The 26,436-nt window shown below is 39.7% G+C and overlaps 1 protein-coding gene across 1 annotated transcript; it reads right to left on the bottom strand.

Annotated features, from left to right (window-relative positions):
- Positions 1-1,723: 1,723 nt before the first annotated feature.
- On the bottom strand, positions 1,724-26,436 carry rubcnl (rubicon like autophagy enhancer). The gene is made up of 17 exons (XM_059342160.1): positions 26,386-26,436; positions 24,176-24,269; positions 23,066-23,462; positions 22,406-22,680; positions 21,637-21,734; positions 19,215-19,578; positions 18,258-18,303; positions 18,071-18,176; positions 16,872-17,008; positions 16,568-16,632; positions 15,839-15,878; positions 9,203-9,280; positions 5,486-5,606; positions 4,887-4,948; positions 4,125-4,278; positions 3,853-3,943; positions 1,724-2,016 (listed from the first exon to the last, which is right to left on the bottom strand). The coding sequence occupies exons 1-17, from the start codon at positions 26,386-26,388 to the stop codon at positions 1,931-1,933; spliced, it is 2,217 nt and encodes a 738-aa protein (XP_059198143.1). The 5' UTR covers positions 26,389-26,436; the 3' UTR covers positions 1,724-1,930.

The raw sequence follows: 26,436 nt of genomic DNA on the forward strand, positions 1-26,436 counted from the left end.
CGAGGGGCTCATTACACCACCATCAGGAACAACTAATGCAAACATTGTTCACAGAGAGGCAGATTAAATCTAATGGGACCTAAAAGTATTTGTGTGTCTGTGTGTCTGTGTGTGTGTATGTTGAGAGATGAGTTTCTACACTTTACTTTTAGCTCTGCTCATGTTCACCACAGAAGTTACATTAACTTTGTCTCATTAAACTTGCTGAAGACTACATATTTTTCATCTGTTTTTATTTTTTATTTTTACTGTCATATGAAGTTTCACTGTGGTTGTTCATTAGAACCTTAGGTTTCGGTGTTCCTTTAGTGAGCATATTCCCACATGTGGTCTTGTGTTATCTTTTCCTATGTTTTTCAGTGATTTAGTCACAAAAGCATTATTCTTTGGCATGTTATACAGCAGCAGGTTGTATCTTCAAATGTAAAAGCGTTTTTTTCACAGACATCACAAACTCTTTGTCCAGGAAAACAACGCTGTTTAAATGCAATATGTCCACAGACTTTTAGAGATTTACCTTTCCACTCACTGTTACAAGTCTGTGCTTTGGTGACATTGGGAAGGTTAGGGTAAAATTAACAGGCTTGTCTAGCAAAGGGCCTGTTACTTCTATTAGGACCACAAGACCCCCAGTGGACAAATGGGAACAGTGCATTTAATTGAAAAACTGGAATTCATTACTTCTCTGAAATTTTCCAGTGGGCCGGGATCAGACCCATTGCCTGGCCAGTTCTGGCCTGCAGGCTGTATGTTTGACACTGCTGCTTTAAGCAGTGTAGCTGATAACTTGCTGACAAATAAGTTCACCTCAGTGCTTATATATAACATCAGTATGTGGTTGCTGAGAAAAAAACAACCTGTGTACTCCACTTTGCTGCTGCTCCTACCAACTCTTGTTCATACATGCAGCCCCTAACACTTCCTGTACACGCTGATCTGCAGCATGTACACCAAAGAATACTGAAGAGACCGGCCTTGATTAAACTGCTGAATACTGTGTAATGGAGCAACCTTACTTGTAATCTATGTGCTATAGAGCAACATTCATTTAACATTCTAGAGCTTTAGCACATGCACTTTAATTAACATATAGCAATGTGAAAAAACCATGCTGTCAGTAATGTCCTTTTTTTTTTTTGTATTATGTGATGTTTTTTATGAAGCAACAATGCACTGTGTCCAAGCCAAATTTTTCTTTGACGACAATAAGGTTGAACCTTAACCGTGATAGATGACTTATTGTGTATGCTACTGGTATAATTATTTTGCATATTGAATTGGAAGACCTTTTCCATCTCAAGGTTATTTCTTATTTTTTCTACTATCGCACATCATTTGCATACATATGTGCTGACAGATTGTACTTTCCTGGAAAAATGATAAACATATAATAATCATTGGCATCATCAAGCTGTGACCTGCAGCAGACAATGGAATGGTTTGGAGTGTGAAGTGGCCGGGATGAGAGTCAGCACCTGGGACCATGGGTGTCTGCCTGAAAACAGTGGATTGCTCCCTCTGGGTCGAGTAGAGTCACTGCCCCAAGTGAAGGAGGATGCTATGGTAACACAGACTACTTCATCTGATACTAAAGTCAATTAGTGTTGCACTGAGAAACGCCATAAAGATATCCCACAGCTACACATCCATGTCAAATCAAAAGAGAAAAAGACAGCAGACAATTGAAAGGGTTTTGCACAGAAGTATATTGTTGCTTGGGGAAAACAATCACAATTTAATTTCCACAGGAAACAAGAAATATTTGAATTTGATTCAAACATTGAGATGATATTCCCAGATTTTAGTATTAAAGACATTATTTTGGTTAACACTAGGAAGAAATGTATGAACTCTGGTGAAGGTAATGTAGCTGTATCTTAAAGGGCGGTGCTGAGCTGCAGCCGTTCAGATGTCACTTCATGGATCCATCTCAATGTTTTTTCCGTGATTTGATACGTGCACATTTTGGACACCACTTTTTTGCAAAGCATTGTTTATGAAAGCAGGACCTGCACACTGTAAAATAAGAATCAACATTAATACAGTTTATTATTCTGCGCTATGCTTCTGAATAGAACAGGCATGTTTTCCCAATTTATTCCCAACACTGTGAAAGCCTTGGTCTGTGTTTGACAGCTCAAATGTAAACACATCAGTCCCACATTTGATTTTAAATCTACTTTAGTTGATAAACTCTGTAAAGCTCTGGAAGACCACAAGAAATCTGCAGGACCTTTATCTCTTAAAGGCGACAGGTATTGCTGCTGAGCCCATTACCCATATCTTTAATTTTAGGCTTCTATCTAACTCAGTACCTCAAATTTGCAAAGCCCTCACGTACAGACGGAGACCCTTCAGAGTTGAACAACTACCAGCCAATTTCCAAACTCTCAGTGCAGGCTGAAATCCTTGAGTCCCACGTCAATTTACAGTTACACTTATTACTTGCTAATAACATTTTAAGTGATTTTCAATCTGGTTTTAGGTTGTTGTTGTTGTTGTTGTTGTTGTTGTTGTTTTTTAAATTTCTGCTGAAATTGTTGCGACAAATGATCTAAGAGGTGCCTTGGACAGAAAGCAGCATTGTGCTGCATTGTTTGTGTATCTATCTAAAGGATTTGATTCAGTGTAACAAAACTGCTGCTGAACAAACAAAGGAATTCTGGTTTCAGTCCTAAGGCTGTTAAATGGTTATTATAAATGTAGATAGAGCTCTACATATAAGTGTGTCCATGCCACAAATATTTTCTTGATAAGTAGAGGTATCCCCTAGGGTTCCATTTTGGGTCTTTTTTCTCTCCTTTTACTATCACTTGGGTAAGGACATTCAAACAAAAAATACACTGACAGTTGTGTGATGATTTAAGCATTTTCACATCTGATGGTAAACTCATTGAAAGGGTGCCTTCGTACAAGTACTTTTTAAGAGAAAAAAACTTTTATTTATTGCACATATCGCTATCTATTGACGAAGCTCAAAGCAAAGCTTGGCTTTAATTTTAGAAATTAATCTTTCAATACTTTCAATGCCAAGAAAAAACTTGTTGAAGCTACTTTTCTGTCTGTGATTGATGACATATTGAATATTCCATTTTATAGACCCCTGATTCAGTGTACCATGCATCTCTACAATTCATTACAAATGCAAAGTTTCATTCTCTCTGATTCGGTGAGTTGGACATCATTGGGGATTCACAGACAACTGCATTGTTTTTTTTTCATCTATAAAGCAATGCTAGGTAAACTTCCTGCTTACCTATTTATTTAGTATTTAACAGCTACGTTCTTCCAAGTGACTGCTTTTTATTGTACCATGGGTTTTGACAAATCTGGGGAAAACTGCATTTTCATTCTCTGCACCTCTGGCATAGAATAATCTTCAAAAAGATCTAATTAGATGAGAAAAATGTTTGTGCACTGATTTAGTTACGCCCTGAAAGGTAAGGTGAAAAAAATATTTTTGGGGCATTGTTGGCCAAAACTGTTTTGAGGGAAGTGCCTGACGCATGATACAAAGGGAAGCAAAAGTTCAGTAAAATGCAGGATAAACAACTTAGGAGATAAACTTAGGTTTTGGCCAACAATGCCCAAAAAAACCTGAGAAGAATGTTGTTTTTCTGGAGATACCATTTTTTAAATAGCTGTTTTCTATTTTATTGTGATTTTTTGCATACCATGTTGTGTATGTTTTATTTTTAATTTGTTGTAATTTGTGTATGGCTGTTACCTTGGCCAGATCCCTCATGAAAAAGAGATTTTTTTTATGTCAGTGGGACTTCCTGGTAAAATTAAGGTGAAATAAACTAATAATTTACAAAAAACATTTCGTATTCAGCATTTGTAAGTGCTTACCTGGACAGCGCCTACATATGTCTTTCTGAAAAGGAAAGATGATGTCTCTTTCTCTGCAGAACTCACAGATAAAACCTCGGGCCAGACACAACTGTGTAAATAAAATTAAAAAGTCAGAAGGCTTGTTGAGATCCAAAAAAATAATTCAGAAAAAGGGATAAAGATTGGATTTTCTCCCAGCCCTTTCTCATTTTTTAAAAACAGTTTATATGGAAAAGCAGAATAATTTTAAATACATGTACAAATCATGCACAAAAGCCCCTTACACTAACCTCACAATGTTCCACATGATTGATAGCAGAGAGCAGCACCACTCTGGCCTGTGCCACCAGCTGACTCTTTTTCACCCTCAAGAGGTCATCCATGGAGAAGAGGTGCGGCTGCTCCGTCAGGTGAGCAGGAAGCTGTTCAAACTCAGACATCACCCTGAGATAGAAACATACAAAAAAGCACTATTTCAGCATCAAAAGCTGTACAGTCTTGCATTAAAAGAGACGCCTAGTCACCATACGTCCAGATAGCAAATAACTTGTTTATGTGCTTTTGGATGAACTTTTTTATCCCTTCCTGCCACAACATATCAACATCGACAAAATTCTATCTGTGAAATATCTATATAATTTAATACAGGAAACCAAAGGGAGCTTTTTGATTTGCTGGGCTACATAGTTTGATGCTCCCCTGTGGCAGTTTTACTCCCGCTTTCACACAAATGTGACACCAGCCGCAGTCTCCTGGGTGAAAGGCACTCTCAAACGTACCAAGAATGTGTCATATCAGTGCATCTGTGTTTTGCAGAATGTACAATGCCATTATTTCTCTCTGGTGACTGATGCAGGCAGCAATGCGTGCCCAGTCCTGAGTCATTTTGGCTGGAACTGCCAATAGATGGCGCCAGAGGAATTTCAAATCCTTCAAACACATGGAATTATTTTACAACTCTACTACAGTTTACAATCTCTACATAAGTAAAGTATTATCAGCAGTAAACAGAAATATTTAATACAAATGTTTGTTTAACAAATTCTGTCTACCTTCCTGATAATCTGCAGGCTGTCAGCAGCTTCTTGATGCCAATCAGCTGATCCTGAAGCTCCTGGAAGACAGAGGAGGTAAATAAAGAAGGAACAAAGAAAGTCAATAGGAATCACACCAATGAAAGTCCCCAGTAACCATGACTGCCAAATAAATTCAATAGAGAAGTTTTTATAAGTGGCCTATAACATGGAAATACTAGTAAAGTACAGACTGACTGAGACACCAAAGCCTTGTACTTGTGGCACTTACATGATATGAAAGTAAGATTTGAATTGCACACACACACACACACACACACACACACACACACACACACACACATATATTTTATACATATATTTATTTTATTTTTAATACAAGAATACATCTGAGCAGCACATTTATCATTTAACAAAATGCACTATGTAAGTCAGATCTATTCTTGCCCTGAATCAGGAAGTCATAAAATAATGTTTCCCATCTTTTTTTCCAGCACCTTTGACTACAGCAATATATATATATATATATATATATATATATATATATATATATATATATATATATATATATATATATATCCTCTGAAAGAAGAACACTAATTCAGTCTTTAACTCACCCTGAACTTGTCGAGCTCTTTCACTCTGCTGTAGAGCATCTTACCGACACAGGTCAGGTCAAACAGAGGCTGATGCCAAATTGAATCCAGTAGCTGTTTGGAGAAATCACTCACAGGATATCTGCAAAAAAAATAATTATTAAGACATATTTAATGAAGAGTGAAAGTGTTCCAGTTCTTACTGGGCTGAGCTCTCCAGTAGTTCATTCTCAGTTTATTGTATTATTTTTCATGCTTTAATTAACTTTGTAGTAATGTTAATATGACAGGTCCCTGGAGAGGTCACCACATTATCACTGGTATGTTTAAATACGTCCTGCTCTACGTAATTTTGTTATGTACGTACGAACAAAGCGACATAACCTAGCCCTCTCCCTTAAAACCTAACTTGTTAGGATGTGCTACCTTTGTCTATTACCCTGTGCTTTCCTGGTGTTTCCCTGCCCTTCGTGTTCTGTGTTTGTTTTCGTCTGTCTTCCCAGTCTGTGAAGGCTGACCTACTTCTTCAACCACTCCCTCATTGATCCTCACCTGTTCAGCTTCCTCACCTGACTCTCATCATCTAATCAACCTCCTGCAGTATTTAACTCCGGTTCCCCCATCCAGACTCTGCCAGTTCGTTGTTGTACCTCACGTGGTAACTTGCTGCACCGGCTCCCAGAAGAACTTCTTGTTTATTCTTTATTGTCTTGGATGTTTTTTTGGATACACGCCTGTTTTTGACACAACCTGTTTTGTCTCCAGTCCTGCCATACCTACCTCCTCTGCTCACCGAGCTCAGCCTGCCCTCATCATCTCCCTCGTCCTTGTCATCCTGCCTTGGAGTTTTCCCCCTGGACTTCCCCTTGTCTTCTAAAGCCAGCTATACCAACTCCTGTTTTTGGGTCTGCTTTGTGGGTTCAGTATTCTGCTAGGCGCTAGCCCTTAACATAACCAAGTAGTTTTGGTGCCTAAACCTAATGCTGGGCTTACACCAAACGATTTTCCCAGTCTAAAAACTGAAAGTATTTAGTTAATCTAGGAGTCTTACTGGAGTCACAGCGCTCCCGCCATCCCGATTGTTAAGTGTAAGGTAGTAATCTGCTCTGTTTCATATCAGTCTTTTCCTAGTCTTTGGTTTGCGATCATATCAAACATGTTTGATATTATCGCAAGTCGCAGTGACAGAACACAATCAACAACCAATAGATGAGCGGTTCCAGACCGGCCAGTAAAACCACTTTGACGGGAAAAAGTTACATCACAATAATGGTAGTAAGCTCAGTCCTAAATACAAATATAGAGATGCAATATCTTTACGGCCACAAGGGGGATTTGGGGGGCGCTGTTTCTTAGTAAAGAGAACAGTAAGGAGACCCAGTTAAAATGTATAAATAAATGTATACATGAATAAGTAATAAATAATTGATGTGTGATCAACTAAATGAAAGTTGATAGACCTGATGAGTATAATTATTCTCATTAAACAAATTCTAATTAAATAGGACATAAATGTATATCATGAATTATTTTCTAAATTTTTCTTTCCTTTATTCTTCCTTATCTATTCTTCTTGTCTAATTTTTACTGTAAAATAGTCAACTTTTCAGCTTTGTAAAGGGCATTTTGTGGCGTCTTCTCTTCTTTTCTTTTTTTTTTCCCAACACAAACCACTGCACACACAAACATTGCATGGTAGGTAAAAAATGCTAAAGGAAATCTATTTGTAGTCTTGTAAATAGTGACCCTGCAAGATTCACAGTCTTTGTAGAATCTCAGTGTGAGACTAGGCTGGGACTAAAAACTCTAAACACTTCTCTTTAGATGTGAGCAGGTGTGAGCTGATAGTCTTGCAGGAGTCTTTCCAAATCTTTTCAAAGTCTTCTGGGGCCGGTATTTCAAAAGTGATCAGATAGGATTATCCTGGTCGGATAGGATTAAATCTAGATCTGATCTGAAAACTGGGTATTTCAAACACGGATCCAGATAACCCTGATCCTGAAGATCAGGATTCCGCTCCGGTAATCCAATCCTCCCTTGAATCCAGATAAAAGGCTGGATTTGGGTATTTCAAAACTCAAGGCAGATATCTGGATCAACTTGGTACCAAAATTTCAGGATCATCCTGATCCCACCTCAGAGGTGGATTTCACTTAGATTGACAAAGTCTCAGCTCCACTTCTCCTAGATATTTTTAGTCAAGGTGTTCATTTCACTTAATCAAGTGTTAGTGTTTTACTTTTAATAATTAAAGTAGCCTAATTGAAAGAAATTTAAAGCATAGTAAAATATTTGACCCCACTTTCTGAAATTGCTGTAAATATATCATGCAGCACATTGAAGCACTTTCAAGGTATATTTTCATGCTTCTGATTATTGAAGACAAATTCTGTCAAACTTAAAAATGTACCTTTAAAATGTCTGGAAATAGCTTGAATGTGATTTTTAAAACATGCAGGAAGGTGTTTGAGTACAAACTGATTATTCTACTTCATCAAATCAGATTATATTTTGCTATAAATGACCATAATTATGTTTAGTGAGAGTCTTCTATATAAGGGAGACAAATTAGGATGAAAAATGTTTCTTATTGTGTCACTGACCAAGCTATATAGCATGAAAGTAATGCAATTACAATTTCAAGCAGTTTCAATAACTTTATTCAGAATCCAATAACATTGAATGGATCAATACAATTAAAGTGTTTCCAAGGATTTCCATCACTCATAGAGACCCGGTTGTCCTTAATAGCTGAGAGGTCCATGGCTGAGTGACTCTGAAAGTAAGAAAGAGAAGGTGTATGAGTATATCTTTATGTACACAGAGCATGACATCATCCCCAGCATTACTGGAGCATTCTGACACTTCTAAATGACCCGTATAGTTAATACCGTGTAACGTTACGTTTCCTAAGTACTGCAGCAGCCTGCTCTGTACACATGGAGCAGATTTTTTTTTTAAGTCTGCCGTGTTGCCAATAATGTAACGCTAATAAACTCTAAACAAGTTGGTGTTAGTTTAAAGAGTTAAGGTATGATGTACGTCCGATTAGTTCCTTTATAAGTTAAACCATAGACTAAAATTAATCAACAAAGCAGCTACCTCGCTAGCCCGCTAGCTACTTAACACACAAGTCAATGAAGCGGAGTTAGCTACCGTTAGCACGGCCGCGTCTCAATTAGAGATCGCTGCGGCCTGGTTTTAATTAGGTGACAATTCAAGAAGTTGGCTAGCATGATATGTTGGTTGGCGTTCGTATGGTCTTAAAACCGCTACACATTAGATGACTGTTAACTTACACTTTTGACGTGAAAGTGGTGCTCACTGCTCCTTTCGTCAGGTAGTCCGCCATGTTTCGATCCCAGAGTCGGAGACACGACAAGATTTGGAAATCCAGATCCGCCCACATGGACGTCACGGTGATCCACTCTGCCAATGTTTTGAAATACTCAGATAAAGTCAGCAGGATCACCTTGATCCATGACTGAGAAAAGGAGGATTTCGTTATCCGGATTATCCTGATCCGGATTACAAATTTTGAAATACCGGCCCCTGGTGTATAGGTAGCATAAGGTGATGTTTAGGTTAAGGTATTTGGACGGTGTTGATCTCCGGCTACTGTAGGGCCGCTAATTAAGGAAACACTTCTGTGGGTTGTATCACAAGGTTGAAACAAACAGCATTTGTGATTATATGGGTTGAAGGACTTCCATAATGAGCTGAGAATTAGTTCATTACCTGCCAAAGTCCCAGCAGGACAGAAGTCGACTGGGAATCACAGCCTCGGAGCCGCTGTGGCAGCAATCACAGAAATACCTGCCAAATTAAGAAGAATTAAAAATAATTCAATCAAAACAAATAAATTAAAAATAATTGGCTTAATTTAAAATGGACCCATATGATTTTGTTAAAGACGAAGCATTTACACTATGTAAGAGAATTGTTTTTTTATTCATGCTAGCAGAGTGGCTGTAGAGATGACATGTCGGTCTATGCCACGTGTGGATTACTACCAACTTTTTTTTTTAATCATCCATTACTTCTTCCGGTGCCACCATGGGGTGGCTGTGGCTCGGTTGGTAGATTGGTCACCTACTGGATGGAACGTTGGTCGTTTGCTCCCAGACAATGACAACCTACATGTCGAAGTATTCTTGAGCAAGATACTGAACCCCAAATCGATCCCAATGCTGCGTTCATCGGTGTGTGAATGAATTCTCAATGGTGGCAGGTGGCACCAGTGTACCCTGGTAGTCTCAGCCGCCAGTATGAATGTGTGTGTGTGAATGGGTGAATGAGCGTGGTGTGTAGTGTTTATTTGTTTATTTATTAAGGATCCCCATTAGCTGGTTCCTTAGTAACCAGCTAGTCTTCCTGGGGTCCACAGGAACAACACAGAATATACAGAAGAAAAACATATTCTCAACATATCATACATTTACAGGTAAAGTCAATCACAATATACCTAAAAAGGGTAAGAAAAGGAAAGAAAATATAAGAACAACATTTAAAAGTTTACAGCTTGTATAAAATAAGATTTCAGTTTCTTTTTAAATACCTGTTTACTTTCAGTGCAACAGAGGTAGTGAGGCAGACTATTCCACAGAGTTAATGCTCTATAGATAAAAGATCGCGATAAGGCCTTTGTTCTTGGGTGAGGCACTTCAAAGTGACCGTTGCTGGACCCTCTAGTGCTATAGTTGTGCACGGAGTTTCTACACACAATTTGATTAAATAAAAAAGCAGGCACATTACTGACCAAGACTGACTGAAACATTACAGCAGTGCTTGATGCTAACCTGTTATCTACCATCAGCCATGAGAGGGAATCATGCATGCTGTTAACACTAGACCGGGTGGAGCAGCCCAATACCAACCGTGCAGCCTTGTTTTGGGCAATCTGCAGCTTTTTGAGCTCAGTTTTGGCAGCAGATGCCAGACCACCGAACAATAATCTAGGTGGCACAACACCAAACTCTGCACAATCTGACACATGAGGGGTCGAGCAACATAGGAAGCACATTTCCTAGAGATACCAACAGCTCTTCCCATTTTTAAGATAATTTGATTAATGTGATTACTGAAGGGGAACCTAGAATCCAACATTACACCCAGTAGTTTAACAGCCTCTACTTGTTCCACAGTTACATTAACTATAAATCCAGCTTTGGGCTACAAGATAACTTATGTCTTGTACCTATTAAAATGCTTTTTGTTTTGAGACTGTTAAGGAATAACTTATTACAAGAAATCCAGTCATGTAGAATTTGCAGTTCCTTATTAAGAACATCATTCAATTCACTGTATGAAGGCACAGCATAATACAAGCAGAGGGGAAGCTTCAGGGCCTTCTACGCCTTCACAGAAGGCCTTAAAAATTCTAAACCAAAAAATATGAGCTTTAAATAATTTATGTATATATTTTTTTTAAAAACTATCTCATTTAATTTAATACAATACATTTAATACATTTTCTCTCATCTATGTTCTAAAGTTAAGTTTACTGTCAAGTTCACATCAGCAATGAAAGGGTTACTGTCCTGAAACATGTTATCCAATCAGAATCGTCCGTCTCTATGAGCCCGGTTAGCTAGCTCATTAATTGGTTAGGACTTCACGAATCTCGGGGCAGGCCAAGCTATGTGTTTTGGTTTGGAGAGTGATGGGAAAATTGACCAATCACGGTTTGATTTTAAGTGGGCGGGACAACAAAAAAAAAGGTCGTAGGCCTTCATGAAGTCCAAACAGCGGACAGAGTGGTGAGAGCGGTTGAGAGACAGTTAAAAGGTGGAAGACGAGATCGACGTTGTGGCTAGCTTGATAGCATCACCTTTTTCAAGGCGGCATTTTACAGAAAAACTGCAAATTATGAAAAACTGAAGACCAACTCCAGAACTGGAATTCATAGAAAAAGTAAAGAAAGTGGAAAGCCATTTCAAGACTGAACATTTTCAGCGATATCGATGGATGACGGGCTGTTGGGAAACAAACAGGCTGTACTGCTGGAGTTGTTTACTTTTTACAACTGACAAGTCATCCACTTGGGTCAGCGGTGGATTTGTCAGCCTTACAAATCTGACAAAGTCAGCCCACCGGCATCAAGATTCTGCGGCACACCTGCAAGCGACGGTCAGTTTGAAAACTTCTGGGGACACAAGAGTTGATCTTCAGCTAGATGAGCAGCGCCGTAATCATACTACGGTCCACAACTACAAGGTCAGGCAGACATTTCGAGGACATGATGAAAGTAAAGATTCCGCAAACAAGGGGAACTACTTGGAGTTACTGGACTTTTTGGTGGAGTATGACAGCCCTCTGCGCTGTCACCTGGAGTCAGCCACTGTTTTCATCGGCACCTTCAGCAAAATTCAGAATGACTTGATCCAGTCGGTGGCGGATGTAATGACCGAGGCAATGAGGGAGGAGGTGAGGAACACGCCTTTTGTCTCCGTTATGGTAGACGAGACAACTGACGTAAGTAACACCGATCAGATGTCATATGTCCTACGTTACACCACTGACGGCGGTGTGAAGGAGCGTTTTTTCCAGTTTGGTGATGTAAGTGGTGACAAGCGCGCAGAAGCCATAGCTGGACAAGTTTTGGAGTTCCTGGAGGACTGTGCCTGCACCAATAAGGTAGTTGCCCAGTGTTACGACGGAGCTGCAGTCATGGCCTCTGGACTGAATGGGGTCCAAGCTAAAATAAAGGAAAAAATACCACAAGCTCTCTTCGTTCACTGTTATGCGCACTCTCTGAACCTCGTCATGTCTCAAAGTGCTGCTAAAATCAGAGAGTGCAAATTTTTTTTCTCACACCTCAGTGGCCTTGCAGCCTTTTTCTCAAAGTCAGCCAAATGCACGAAACTCCTGGATGAAATATGCCAGCGGAGACTGCCCAGAGTGACTCCAACACGGTGGAACTTTTCATCACGTTTGGTTTGCACTATGTATGAGCAGAGAGAAGAACTCTTGGAGCTCTTTGGATTCATTGTGGACAACCACAATGCTTTTGATGATGATGCTGTGCACAGCGCTGATGGATATATCGCACTACTGACGGGCTTTGAGTTCTGCTTTCTCCTCGCCACATTCAACTCAGTGTTTGCCTACTCCGACGTGCTCTTTGGGATCTTGCAGAATAAGGAGTGTGACATGCAGTTCTGTTTGTCCAGCATTGATGATTTTTGCACCACCACAGAGAGAGAAAAAGGCCAAATTTGACTCCATCTATGAGGACACTGTGCGCAAAGTCGGGGCTCCCAGCGGGCGCAGGGCACGGAGAGTTGGAGATGTGCGCACAGTGTACCAGCAGCTGCACAGTGAAATCCTGGACAACATTCTCACTCAGCTGAGGAACAGGTTCAAGGATCATGAAAAACTGATGTTCCTTGCCCTTCTCGACCCCAAGAAGTTTGCCTCATACAGAGAAAACTTCCCCAGCTCTGAGTTTCAGAGCCTCGCTGAAAACTACGGGCTGCACTTTGACCTCCCCAGGCTCAAGACTGAACTGACAGTCATGTACAACATGGCAAACTTTGAGGGAAGGAGCCCATCAGACCTGCTGCAATTTCTGACACTGAAAGAGCTGACTGAGAGCATGCCGCAGCTGTATCACCTCACCTGCCTGGTGCTGACCTTCCCCGTGTCCACTTCCTCCGTGGAGCGGTCTTTCTCGGCTCTGAAGACCCATGCCAGAAACAGCACTGGACATGATCGCCTGGGAGCTTTGGCACTGATGTCCATAGAGAAAGGGCTTCTTTTGGAGCTCAAGTCAAAGGACAAACTTTACGACGCTGCCATCGCCCACTTCACAAAGAAAGACAGACGAATGGATTTCGTTTTCATGTAAGGTAGGCGGCTGCCTATATTACAAATCACCTTTATTATTATTTCAAGTGATTAATTGGAAAGTGGAAATTCAGTAATTTGTATTTATTGCGGAGGTTGTATGTAACATTTCCAGCACAAATTGCCTTTAATTCAATATGTAAATTTATCAGAAGTGTGGTTGGATTTTTTTTAGAGGATTTTTATTCCCCCCATTTTATTCACATTAGAGAATTAAGGAGGTGTAGCGGAATCTATATGGAAGTTGTGACTTTTATTTTTTATTTGTCATGCGTAATTGCGCATGGAGAGGTATTTGCACTGACGCCTGAGTCTCGGAATAGCGGACCATTAATATAAAGTTTGTCAACAGTCAGTGCCACTTTACATTTTTGAGCCCTTTTTTCCTTCATGATAGGCAACAGAACTTTCCTCCTGGCATTGATTTCAGCAGGGAAGTGGTCATTCAGCCAGAAGGAAGTCCCCCTCAGTTCCCTTGACCATTTCTTTCTGCTTGTAGTGTTCAAAACGAACTATAATTGGCCGGTTCTTACCCTCACTTGGTTTGCCCAGTCTGTGAACTGTCCTTAACAACCTCAGGAGAAAATTTTAGATGTTTGGACATGAATTCTCTCTTGTTTCAGGGTCAGCATTGTTGGATAATCAGTGCAGAAATATGAGAGATAATCTAATTGTTGCTGGCATCCAAGAGGACAATGTTTCTTTAATGCGCTTATTGTCCTGCATGAGAGAGCTTGAAAATTGCTGGACCTTATTCATTGCTTCTTTGAGAGTGATGTTTTCCATCATTAATCCTCCGGAGTCCATGAAAGTACCTGCACATTACTTCTTCATGACGTGATGACATAAAAATGAAGCAATATTGAGTCTTGCCATCAGCTTCCTTCTAAAGTTCTAGCTTGAAACTCCATGCCGGATTTTTTTTCCAATGATATTCAGCCAAGTAAAACCGGAGAAATTGTCAAATATATTTAGTATAAAATATTGAACTAGATATTATCCTCATTTTACCTGTTATATGTTATATATGCAACCTGTATTCATATTTGCAATATTTAAAATGATGTGTTTTGAAACATAATTTTCAAGATCAGTTTTTATTAGGGCCGGGACTTTAACAAGTTAATTAAGATTAATTAAGATTAATTAATTACACAAAAATAATCACACTTATTTTTGCACCGCGGAACGTTTCTCACTGGATGAGTTTCAGGCGGACCGATTATACTGGAGCACCAACTAGCGTTCATGAGTTCAGACAACAACAAACCACAGTGAACATGAAGGAAGAAGCTGATGAGACGCTTTGGTTGGCCCCGTGGATGATGGGACATTTTGTTACAAAAAATGAACGGATGGAAGCGTCGATAAGAGCATGGTTGTGTTGCTATGCAACAAGAAATTCACATATCACCGCAGCACATCGAGCCTCAAGTATCACCTCAATGCAAAACATATAGCAGCTAGCGGCTAGTGTGGTAGCTAGCGTGGATTGTGTTTTACTTCAAAAACCAAAGTATTCTAGTTTACAGAAGGTCTACCTACCTATAGGCTACCTGCATTTCTGAAATGTACTATATTTCTAAATATGCTCTTTCTACACTTAATGACAAAAATTGCACTGGTCTGTTGGACTTGAACAAAAATAAACAATAGTTAGTAGTTTAGTTGCTTTAGCTTATGTATTCAGTCATTATTCAATGGTATACTAAAAATCCATGTGAAAAAAATTACTTCTCTGTTCTCAGGTCAAATGTTTATATGAGATTAAAATGTGATTAATTTCGATTAATTAATTACAAAGCCTCTAATTAATTAGATTAATTTTTTTAATCGAGTCCCAGCCCTAGTTTTTATGTTTCGTTAGTTTCTTTTGGATTCAGAATTTTGATCAAGTAAGTCAGAGTTCAAAATTAATTATCAGGACATATAGGTGAGGTTGCACTGAAAAAAACTGATACCAACATGGCATGGTATAGATTTCTTAACAGATTTTTTAACGGACATTATAGCCGAAGATTTCAGAGGGTTAACTCTTCAATCTTTTTTTGGCTAAATTCTAAGCTCATTTTCAGATCGCGGATCTCCATTTGTAAAGACTCAAGAATATCTAGTTTGCTTAGTCTGGCATTAATTGATTCAAATATTGCTGCATCTACTTCCAAAGAAGCCATATCAGCATTTGTTGTTGGAGGCTTACGAGACCTCAGATTTTCAGATGGAGGCTTACCTGAGGCTACCTTGTCATTACTCATGTTTGGCATTTCAAGGAGCAATGCAGGGCAGAGCAGTAGATGGAGTAGGCCTCAAGCTGCTTCAGGCTGCAGTGTAAAGCGCTTTGGATAAAAGCGCTATATAAGTGCACTCCATTCACCATGAAGATAACATTTGTGGTTCTGAGGTAAATATCTCAACAAAAACTACTGGGTAGATTGCTTCTCAAGATGATTCCTGTTCATGCTGATGTTAACATTTAGTTTAGTATTGTAAATGCACAAGTGAGAACAAATGAAAAAAAAAACATACCTGCCAAGATAATCACAATACCGCAGTTTCTTGATATACCCTGGTGGCAGAGAGAGGCAGAATTCTTGTAACTTTGTGAAGACATTAAAAACCTGTTGGGTGTTCTAATATTTAGACAGTTTTACCCATGAAAATGTCAATAAATAGTCAAAGAAAAAAACTTCCACTGCACACTGCTAGAAGAACTGCACATTTTCTATTTTTAGTTTCTCGCTTCAAATGTTATCAGACAATTAAGGTTAACTAGCCACCTTTTTGCACAACTAAGGTTAGTGCCTGGGTAGGTGTTACGAGAAAATAAATGCTTGTAAATGCCGGAACTGACATCTCTTCAAATAACATTGTTGACTTTTGTTTTGAGGTTGACTTGAATCTTGGTCTCCTGGATGAAAGTCCTGGGTTTTATTTGACCCGGCCATGATGTGTTTTATAGTCTTTCCTTCTGCCATTCAGTGGGCTAATAACAACCTACTGGCCTACCAGCTGATGGAGCATGCCCCTACTTGCCCATTTTTATGGGCTGATGACAGCTCATAAACGACCATTCAATTGTCAATAGTTAAATTTGAATCGGGTGCCTGTTGATCAAAAATAGCTGTGCCATGAAAATGTCTGTTTTTGTAAAGCACTCTCACCTTTCCTTTCGACAGTGCTGCCCTATGAATTATATATCCATTATGATTCAAAAATGATTATTGCTTAATGTCATCTTGTGGATCCAATACTCACTGGGCTCCACTTCCGTCCCACATCCTGCACACAGGAAGTGCTGCAGAGCCACAACTTCACTGCGTCTGCAGGAAAAAACAGTCCACAGTGAATGTCCACATCTATCTATCTATCTATCTATCTATCTATCTATCTATCTATCTATCTATCTATCTATCTATCTATCTATCTATCTATCTATCTATCTATCTATCTATCTATCTATCTATCTATCTATCTATCTATCCAATCTTTCTAGCTATCTGTCTCTGCTGTTTTTTATTCATATTCTGTGTGTGTGAGTTGTGTCAGATGCGATGAAGACCTGTGTGATGGCTGAACAGTGAAGATGATCTGGAAGCGTGGAGGGGCCCAGCTCAGGGATCCTCTCATTCTGGTCCTCAGTCTGATCTTTTCTGCTAGGCTGCTGCTGCTCACAGCCACATCTCCAGTGCCTGGCAACTGGCAAAAAAAAAAGTTTAAGGAAAGTTAAAGATTGGCTGTAGTTTCCAAACATGTGAGCCAAAGGAAAGCCAGAAAGCAACAGTTAAAACTATTAAAAACATTTATTTTGCTTGTTAAAATGCTAGACCAGTCATCAGAAAAACATTTCAACAAATCCATTGATTTAAAAAGTGTTTTCACCATCTGTTTGAACCGCAGCAGGTTTTCAGCTTAGCAATGTAAAAACCATTCAGAGAAACGGCTAAAGAAGTCAGGTGATGTAGTTAGATGAGCAGCTCAGTGGAGATTTGGGTGGATGAAACAGATACAGGACTTTTACCCGGGAGTGTCACAGCCCAGCTCTGCCTCCTAGTTAATCTCTATTTAGCCAGCCTCTATCTCTCCATCCCCTGCTTTACACACACTTTTTTTACCCTTTCTGACTGATTACCGGTTGCCAACCCTGCCTGTCTTAGACTCACCTTCTCCGTCCAAACCCTGGTAATTTATCTGCATTTTTTCCCCGACCAGTGTCTGTATATGGATTTCCCGTTTCCATGGTACAGAGTGAGTCTTCTTGTGTTCATCGTCCTGTTCATGTTTAGACTTCATGCTCGGCTCCCGTGTGCTTTCCTGTGTCATCTGCCACCACGCTCTCCACCCTGCCCATCTTTGAACTGCTGTGTGTTTATTTTTTTTATTGTTTGGTATGTGAAACTGCAAGTTGTAATCCATTAACTTGAAAAGGGAGGACTCAGAGAGGGCAAGTAAATTAAATGTAGGAAATGTTTTTATTTTCCACACACATCCTGATCCCCACATTATTGCTGGCATGCCTACAGTAAACCAGCTGTCACATCTACATTTACCATTCATACAACTCCACAATGTTAACCAACATTTGGCATGTTTGCCTGTTAACATGAGCAAATGCTGATAGGAATTCTTGAAATGTAAGGGGTCTGACTTGAGGGGGCATTCAAATTAATTTTCCCATTCATAAACATTTTTTTTTTTTCAATTATTCTGACACGCTGACACCCATGAATGCAGCACACATTCTCCATCTCTTGATCTTACCTCCTGCAGTGAGCTACGGAGGCTTTGCCGTCCACGCCGAGGCTCATGGGAAGGAAGCCAGCTCCTCCTGAACTCCAGCACCAGCTGCTGGGCCAACCACTCTGCACTGCATCATGGGGCAAAACCCAAATGGTCAACAAATGTATAGATTGTGACACACACATAGTAATTTGTGTAATTTTCTTACTTTATGAGAGAATCTCTCTGTGTCCGCATAGGGTCAACTCCAAAGTCTGTAATTAAAACAAGCAAAAAGATATTCAGGAATGTTCTATTCTTTAACTACACTGAGTAATAATCCATCCCCTTACTCATATGCCAATGTTACAGTTTTTCTCAGTTGCTTTGGCACATTTCTTAAATCAACCAAGTATATTTCTCAAAACAATTTGTACAAACTGCACCACACAAGGGAAATCCTGCAAGAGTCTGTTACTTGTTCAAAATCCTTAGTAAAGTAAATACTTCAATGATAATGTTGGTGCCATCAGAATGACACATCCTTGTGTCATTGTCTGCAAACAAGATAGTCAAAATGCTGAGTCATGTTGTCAATATCACAGTGTACCCTTTAAGTTTCAAGGTTTTGATGACAATAGTGAAAATGCACTGCACTTTTGCTGTATGGCATATGCATTTCAACAGCACATAGTTGCACATTAGTGTACGTGGGAGATTAATTGCTGGAGATTGGCCAGGAATCAGCTTTACAACTTCACTTTTTATGTTTACTGTACTGATATACTGATCGTATTAATAATGTAGAAAGTAATCCGTCTTTTTTATGTGCACATTTGATGAGATGGTGCGGAGGTTGAACAGGTCATTTTGAGAATTTCAATTCTAATCTGAAAAAGCTGCCAAATTAAGTGAGGAAAAACTGTAATAAGGCCACAGTCTTGAACACCTGCTGAATTCTAATTAGTGTTGGTCTCTTTTGTATTTCGTTTGGTGCCATCTAATGGTGATTGTGAACAGCTGCAAGCTGATCATACAAAGGAAGTTCCTTTTCTCCACATGTTCACAGAGTGAGCATCAGAGAGTGCCATCCTCTTCATCCTTCCTCTTAAAGCCCACAGAACTGTATTCCCCAGTAAATAATTTACTCTTGATATGTCTTAATGTACAGAGAAAATAATTTGACCTTCAAATCCGCTGTCTGTGGAGAGGATAGAGGAAGTCTTGGGCGGATGCTCAGGGTTCCCTGCTTCCTCCTCTTCTTCATCCTGTGTGTGTTGGTGTGTGTGGACATAAGAGGAGTGTGTGTTTTTATGTAGCGTCTTGCAAGTCCCTTGTTTGGGATCACCTGCACTGCATGTATGTGTGTGTGTGCATTCTTTACATCTCTGTTCATGTGCTGGTGTGTCCTGTGCCAAGCTTGTGTGTCTGTGTGTGCACATGTTGCAGTGTGTGTCTTTTGTTGAAGTCCACTGATCAGAGCTCAGAGTCCACTTCACACCTTCCAACACCTCCAGCATCATGTCCACCACGATGAAATGAGCATTCTCCTGCACACACAGTCAGTCATACAGACTCTGGTCAAATAACACTGTCATCATTTTTAACGCAGTGACAGAGTCAGATGATGGATATCATTATCACATTTTCAGAGAAATCAAGGGATGAAACTTATACCATCTCTCCTATAATTTAAGGCTGACTCAATATTGCTATTGAATGGGCATTTCTCAGCAATTATTGTCCCGTAAGAATGGGCAAGTGGGGCCTAGTCTACCTTGTAGCAGGTTGCAAGCAGGTTTCACTTTCAGTTTCGCAAGTTTTAGGCACCGAAAAAGGCCACATAGTCATTCTGTTTAGACTACAAAACAACTTCTCTAAGGTTAGTGCTACAAAGTTCTTGATGAGGTGTTTTAAAATATGTGTTAAAAGATGTTAAGCGATAAAGTGGCGTGAAAACACGACATACTGAAGTTAAGCGACTTCTGGCTTCACGTGGGTGCAAAGCAGGCGGCAACCTCCGTGTCTGGTGAGGGAGGCAAACCAGGAAGTGCCTTAAGCTGCATTCTACCGAAAATTCCAGCAGGGGGTGCTAAGTTTGGCTGCAAAAAAATCACTTGATTTATTACCTCAGAATTTTTTTTTATGACAACACTACAGTCTCAATCGCTAGCAAAAAATCTTCTTCAAGACAATTTGATATCAATAGTGTAAATAATGGCTCCATTTAGAAGAAAATAGAAGATAAAGAATCATATGATTTGGGGTGTGGCTACCTTTGATTGACAGGTGGCTAACAAGGCGAGCCTGTCACAACTTCTGCCAGGCTTTAGTTTTTCATTTGTCTGTTTCCTGTTTTGCCACACTAACTTTCATATCATTTCAGACTCGGCCACTCCCTCCTGCTCTGCGTCACCTGCTGATTTCATTCACCTGGCCTGCCCCACCCCCATACTCACCTCATCTGCCAATCAGTCCCTCAGTATATATACCGTTCCATTTCTCTCAGTTCTTTGCCAGATTGTCTAGTGTGTGAACCTAGCTCTCCAGCCTCCTGTTACCCTGTTTCTGATCGTGCTTGCTCGTGTACTGACCTGCCTGTTTTGGACTTTGGACCTTCCCTTTTGCCTGCTCCTTCTGGATTTGTTTGCCACGTGGACTGACTTCCTGGTTTGACCTCTGCTTGTATTAAACGTTTATTCTTCACCTGAACTGTTCCCTGTGTCGTGCTATTGGGTTCTTGCCTGCCATTTTGTGATACCTGACAGAGCCGTCACCAGGAGAGAAGCAGAACAACGTGTATCCACAGCAACGTGTCAATAAAGTTATATATAACGTTACGTAGATATAAAAAAGGACGTTTACTGATTTGGTCTCATAACTTTGACCCTTTTACACTGTATTTTCACTTAATGACAGTTTATTTGAACGTTGCGTTCAGTAAAAATGTCTCGTTCAGCGTTCGGTTGGACTAACAGACACTCCAAGGAGTCGCTGTTCATTAACGCAACATACATTTTGTTTCTGTTTTTTGCTAGCCAAAACGAACATCCCAGTTCATGCTCCAGTTAATGCTAACATGAATTAGCAGCGGCTTTGCTCAGTGGTGTTGCTGGTGTAGAGAGGCGTGTAGTCAGTGTCGTTAGATCCCTCGCGCTCCTCCACAGTCCAAATATGGTCTGCTCCGCGTATCAGAAACAAGATGGCGATGAATGTAACGCTAAACTCGATGCTTCCAATGGGCAGTCCACAAACCAGTGGGTGATGTCCCGGTGACTACGTCCATTATTTATATACAGTCTATGGTGCAAAGCAATACACATACACCAGTAAATGGGCTGATAACGACCCGCTGTACCTAGAAGGCAGAACAGGAAGAGTAGGCTCTTAATCGCTGATACTTATGGAGTGATAGTGGTGGTTCACTAGTGTGATAATGACTGAATCAGGTGGACTGTGGCAAAAATGTCAAAATGTTCATCTATTGTCTGAACCTGTCTGCACACACTGAACACACAATAAACTCACTGTAGCCTCAAAATGTGTGCCTAGTTCATCGTATTACTTCCATCTATGGTCTCCTGAAAGTTTAAAAAAAACAAATGTACCTTTTCCAGCTCACAACTGGTCTTGAAGATGTCTGCAGAGAATTCTGGCATTCTGCTGCAGCTTCTCTCTTTGCAGTTTTGTGTTGAGGTAGAAAAACCTGACAAAACACAAAAACACGCACACATGCTCAAAGAGAACAACTTTAACAGTTATTGGATGGCTTGCGATGCACACAGTCATGGTCCCAAGAGGATGAAATGTAATAACTTTCATCACCTGATCTTTTAGGTTTATGACCAAAAAACATTTAAAATGGTGGTGGCATCAGTACATTAGCATTGTAATTGTGAGCATGCAAGTATCCTCATTTTGTTGGTATTTTCAGTCTCACATAGCAGCTAGCCTTAGCTTTGTGCACAGGACTTGGCTGTGCATGTAAACAAAGTTTCTTTAAGGTAGATAACCTGTAATGTTAGCACAGCTAACACACAGGTTGCACAGCTGCAAATTTAACATTGGTGAACATTTGCTTCCAGTTCACCAGTTCTATTCTTAGCAAGTGAAGCAACAAATTAAACTTTCACTTACGATGGCTAACCAAATTTGCATCACAAGTTTGAGCCAATCCCAGCTGACATTGGGTGAGTGGCGGGCTACACCTTGGACAGGCTGCCAGGCTATCGCAGTGCCGACACATAGACACAGACAACCATTCATGGTCTCATTCACTCCTACGGGAAATTTAGTGTCACCAATTAAACCTAAGCTCAATGCCTTTGGACTGTGGGAGTAAGTTAGAGGAAATGTGTGATTGTGCCCTGAACCGACCTGTTGAATGGGGGGCCCCACAGCTGGTTAGCCCCCGTCCCTTATGCTCATTAGCCAATCCCTGCTGTCCACTGAAGGGAATTTGGAGCCCAGCACTGAGGAGATGGTTCACATGTGATGAGGCAGAGACACCGCGTGGCTTTGTGTCCTCCTGGAGCAGGGACCAGTGGTGACAGGAGCCCGGTGTGGATTCCTGATCCTCCACACTGTTGAGTCTCAAGACCCCATGCTGATCCAGAGGCAGCGAACCAGAAGCAGGAGACCCGGAGTCCAAGCTAAAAGAAGTTTCACTTCAGTTTAAAAATAAATATGGCAACATGACAAATCATTAAATACACAAATTGCAAATAAAAAGATTTAAAAACATAACATTTACATTACAGAAGTTTCCTGTTATTTTGGATTTCTTAAAAGCTTGCCAAAACAATTATCCTCATTAAAAAAGCATCCAAAACAAATCAGGGTCAAAACTTTAACTGAATCTTTTCAAAAACTGCACACTAAGTCACAAAAAAATAACAAAATAATCAACAAAATAGAGGTCCCAAAAAAGTGCCCCAATATGCAGCAGTAAGTAGCTTAAGAGGGGTTTTTGCTATTCAAGTAAGAACAACAAAAACCCCTGAGTAGCAAGCATTTCATGTTTTATGTCTGTATTACCTTGATGGAGTGTCAGTGCCCCCTCTCTGCCAGGAGACAGGCCTGTGGCGTCTGGACATGACCGGACTGCTTCTGGGAAGGAGGATGTTTTTGTCCTCTGGATGCAGAGGAGACAGGTCCTCTTTGTCCCCCGTTCTCCCTTCTTCACCATCATGAGCAGGATTACCACAGGCTATGTCAGTGTCGTGCAACTCAGAGCTGGAGTGTTGCTTGAACTGGGGGTGATGTGTGAAGACCTCATGATTTGTCCTCTTTTTGAAAGCTTGCTGCAAGTGCTGATGGGAAACTGTTGCATTTGGTTCTCCTCCACTGGTTTCTGGTGGTGACAGAAGGAGAAGTGGGACTGAGCCTGAAGCAGCCAGCTGATGGTTTCGATGTGAAGGTTCTTCTGGAGTGGCTTATAGAGAAAAGGGTAAGCATGCAGACAAATTATTAATAATATGTCAAAGTATTTAAAATCAAACCCCACCATCACACCATAAAATGTGGCCAAAAAACCCCAAACTAGATCTTGTTAAAAACATGAAATTCTGCTCCTCAGTGACACTGTGAAGCCATGATTGATTCTGCTGACACAAACGGTCACATGACAAATATTAACTGAAAATCTGTTTACACAGGGCTGACAGGAGAGTACAGGAGAGGCTGGAAACATGACAATACTTCACTATGTACAATATGAGACCCAATTTTTTTTCCAATAATCAGAGTACTCGTGGGCACTGTACATGTACATAAATTCCAATTTATTCCAATTTAAAAAATGTTAAAAATAAATGATGTACATTATGCCATTAACACAGTTAGTGTTATTCTTTACAAAAGACGTGTTTGAGTTGTTCCAACTTTAGCCATGATTGTGCTGATTATATACAGTTGCTGACTTATATATTTTATATATTGCAGTGAAATACAAGGCCACAGTGAGTAAAATGTTAAAAAGGTTTACAGGCCTCCCAGGAACAGGATTATCATGTCATTTTAGCTGAAATGCTTTTATGAATCAGATTTGATCAGTGTTTCTCCATGAACACACTGATCTCAGTCTTAAGAATCCCTAGAGCTGCTTTATAGCTCTGCTACCTAAATTGAGAGTGTAGTGGATCTTACCTGTTGCTGTCAGAGTTGTAGTTTCAGGTGTTGGTGATTCTTCAGATTCCACACACCAGCTGACATATCTGGCTCTATGGTGACAGCTTCTCATCTGCACAGAGGGTGAGAGGCAAAGTTTCCCAATGACAGCAGCTTTGGTGCAAACTTCCTGGTGCAATGATGCTTCCTGAGTGAGTAGAAAACCGTTATTCCTTACTCACTGTTACAGCTGGGTGCTGACCCAGACTAAAGCAAACTTGCTGTTGGTTCTGTTTGGGGACATAATAGGGAGTGGAGCTACTGTTCCTGCTGCTTATTCACAGAGCCTTGCTATGATTATAATCATAAAACTAGTCTGAGGTCTGAAGATTACTGCCCTTATCTACTCTGACGTGATCAGACAGGTAGAATTTATGGACACTGCTATAAGGAATGCCATTTCCGAGAAAAGATATCAAGAATTTTAACATACAAGTTTTTGTTTTGGGAGTTTAAAGCTTGAGGAAATGTTGGCAATTTTCACCTTTCCAAATCATGGCACTCCCAGTGTGGAGCAACTTATATTTACAGACATTGTCAAGAAATTAATGTGAAAAGAAGTGATGTCACTCTGCACTTGTGCAAGTATAAATTTAACAAATATCAAAGACCATACAAAGTTTGCATGTATGATTTACCTACCTCTCTGACAGGTTGTTTCAGAGTCAAGGGGCCCTGATTTTAAACTTCTGCTTTTTTTGTTTTTAACCTCAACTTTGAAACAGCTGACATATGCATGCTGGTTTCTGGTGTCACTCTTTTAAACATGTAAAAAAAAACAAAAAAACATGTAGAGATGCTTGAATTGGTGTTACATGCACCGCCCTGTTAGACAACGTGAGAGAGCCGTTTCAGGGCGTTTTTGCTCTTTTAACATTTTAAAATGTGAATATAATATATATAAAATATATAAGCCCTGTATCTTTATGCAAACAGCACAATCATGGCTTAAAGGATGAACAACTCAAAAATGTAATTTGTGCAGAATAACAGACATAAATCATAAAAAAGAAGAAAAGTAATTTGATATAAGTAATAAATACTTTAAAAAATAATTACAATTTAACACTTTTCCAAGTGCCCACAAGTGTATTTGAAAAAATATATAGTCTCTCAGCTCTGTGTAAACAGAATACAGTGAATATTTGTCATGTGACCGTTCGTCTCAGCAGAATCAATCATATTTTTTAACAGGATCTAGTTATTCACTTTATTTTTGGAGACGCTTTAACTGAGACATGTACAATAATGTGATTTTGACATATTTGACACATTTTGAAATCTCACAATTTTAAGCTTCTTTTTGGTCACTTTTCCTAATGAAAATATTCATATGATCCATTCAAGGACTGCCTGGAAGTTCAAATTCCAATGATAATGCCTGTTTTCACATTTCTTTCTTCTACTTCTTTCTACTTTTCAAACCACTGGCAGGATGGTGGGGTTCAGCTGTTATAATGAAACCTTCCTGTAATGTTTGAGTCTCTGGTTCTGAACGTTTCTAACTTTAATTCAAACTCCAGCTTGCACCAGTTCTGTCTCTGGTATTTCCCTGCCAGTACAATGTGACAGAATACAGTACACCAAGCATCACAGCTTCGTCAACATATTAAGCTGGTTTCACTTCATAAATAAAGCTACAATCGCTCAGGGTCAGTAACTGTTAAACAGTAAATATGCAGCTCATGGAGGCTTTGGATGGATCACCATGAGATTTAGTTCACAAATCAATAAAAAACCCTCTGGTATTGGTAGAAATAATTGTTATTCAACTGATTTTTCATCAATTTTGGTCTCATCACTTGATTTAGCCCTCCAGGTCCTCTTAATAATAGAAAACAAATAAAAGGTCCCTTAAAAGAATGTACATACGTTGTTTTTTAAGAGGGTCTCAGATTTTCAGGGAAAAAAAAGGAAAACACAGAGGAGTTTTTAAAGCCTGTTTAATTAGTATTTTAAAAGAGTAAGATTTAGTTTAACATGTTAATATGAATGTTTTGGCCTCACTTCAAGAGGCTGAATCATTTAAAACTTCCTGTGTGAGTGCAGTACACTCTGATTGTAGATCAGAATCAAAATAATGCTCATTTCACATAAAACAAAATGCATCGGCTTACAGAATAAAGCAACACGAACCAAAACAAGTGCAAACATATCAAATAAAACACAAAATAAACCAAAGTACTCACCATTTTGTATACTCTCCAAATGAAACAGCGACGCAAATAAAACACGTCTTC

Source organism: Centropristis striata, chromosome 10, assembly GCF_030273125.1.
Source record: "Centropristis striata isolate RG_2023a ecotype Rhode Island chromosome 10, C.striata_1.0, whole genome shotgun sequence".
Lineage (NCBI taxonomy): Eukaryota > Metazoa > Chordata > Actinopteri > Perciformes > Serranidae > Centropristis > Centropristis striata.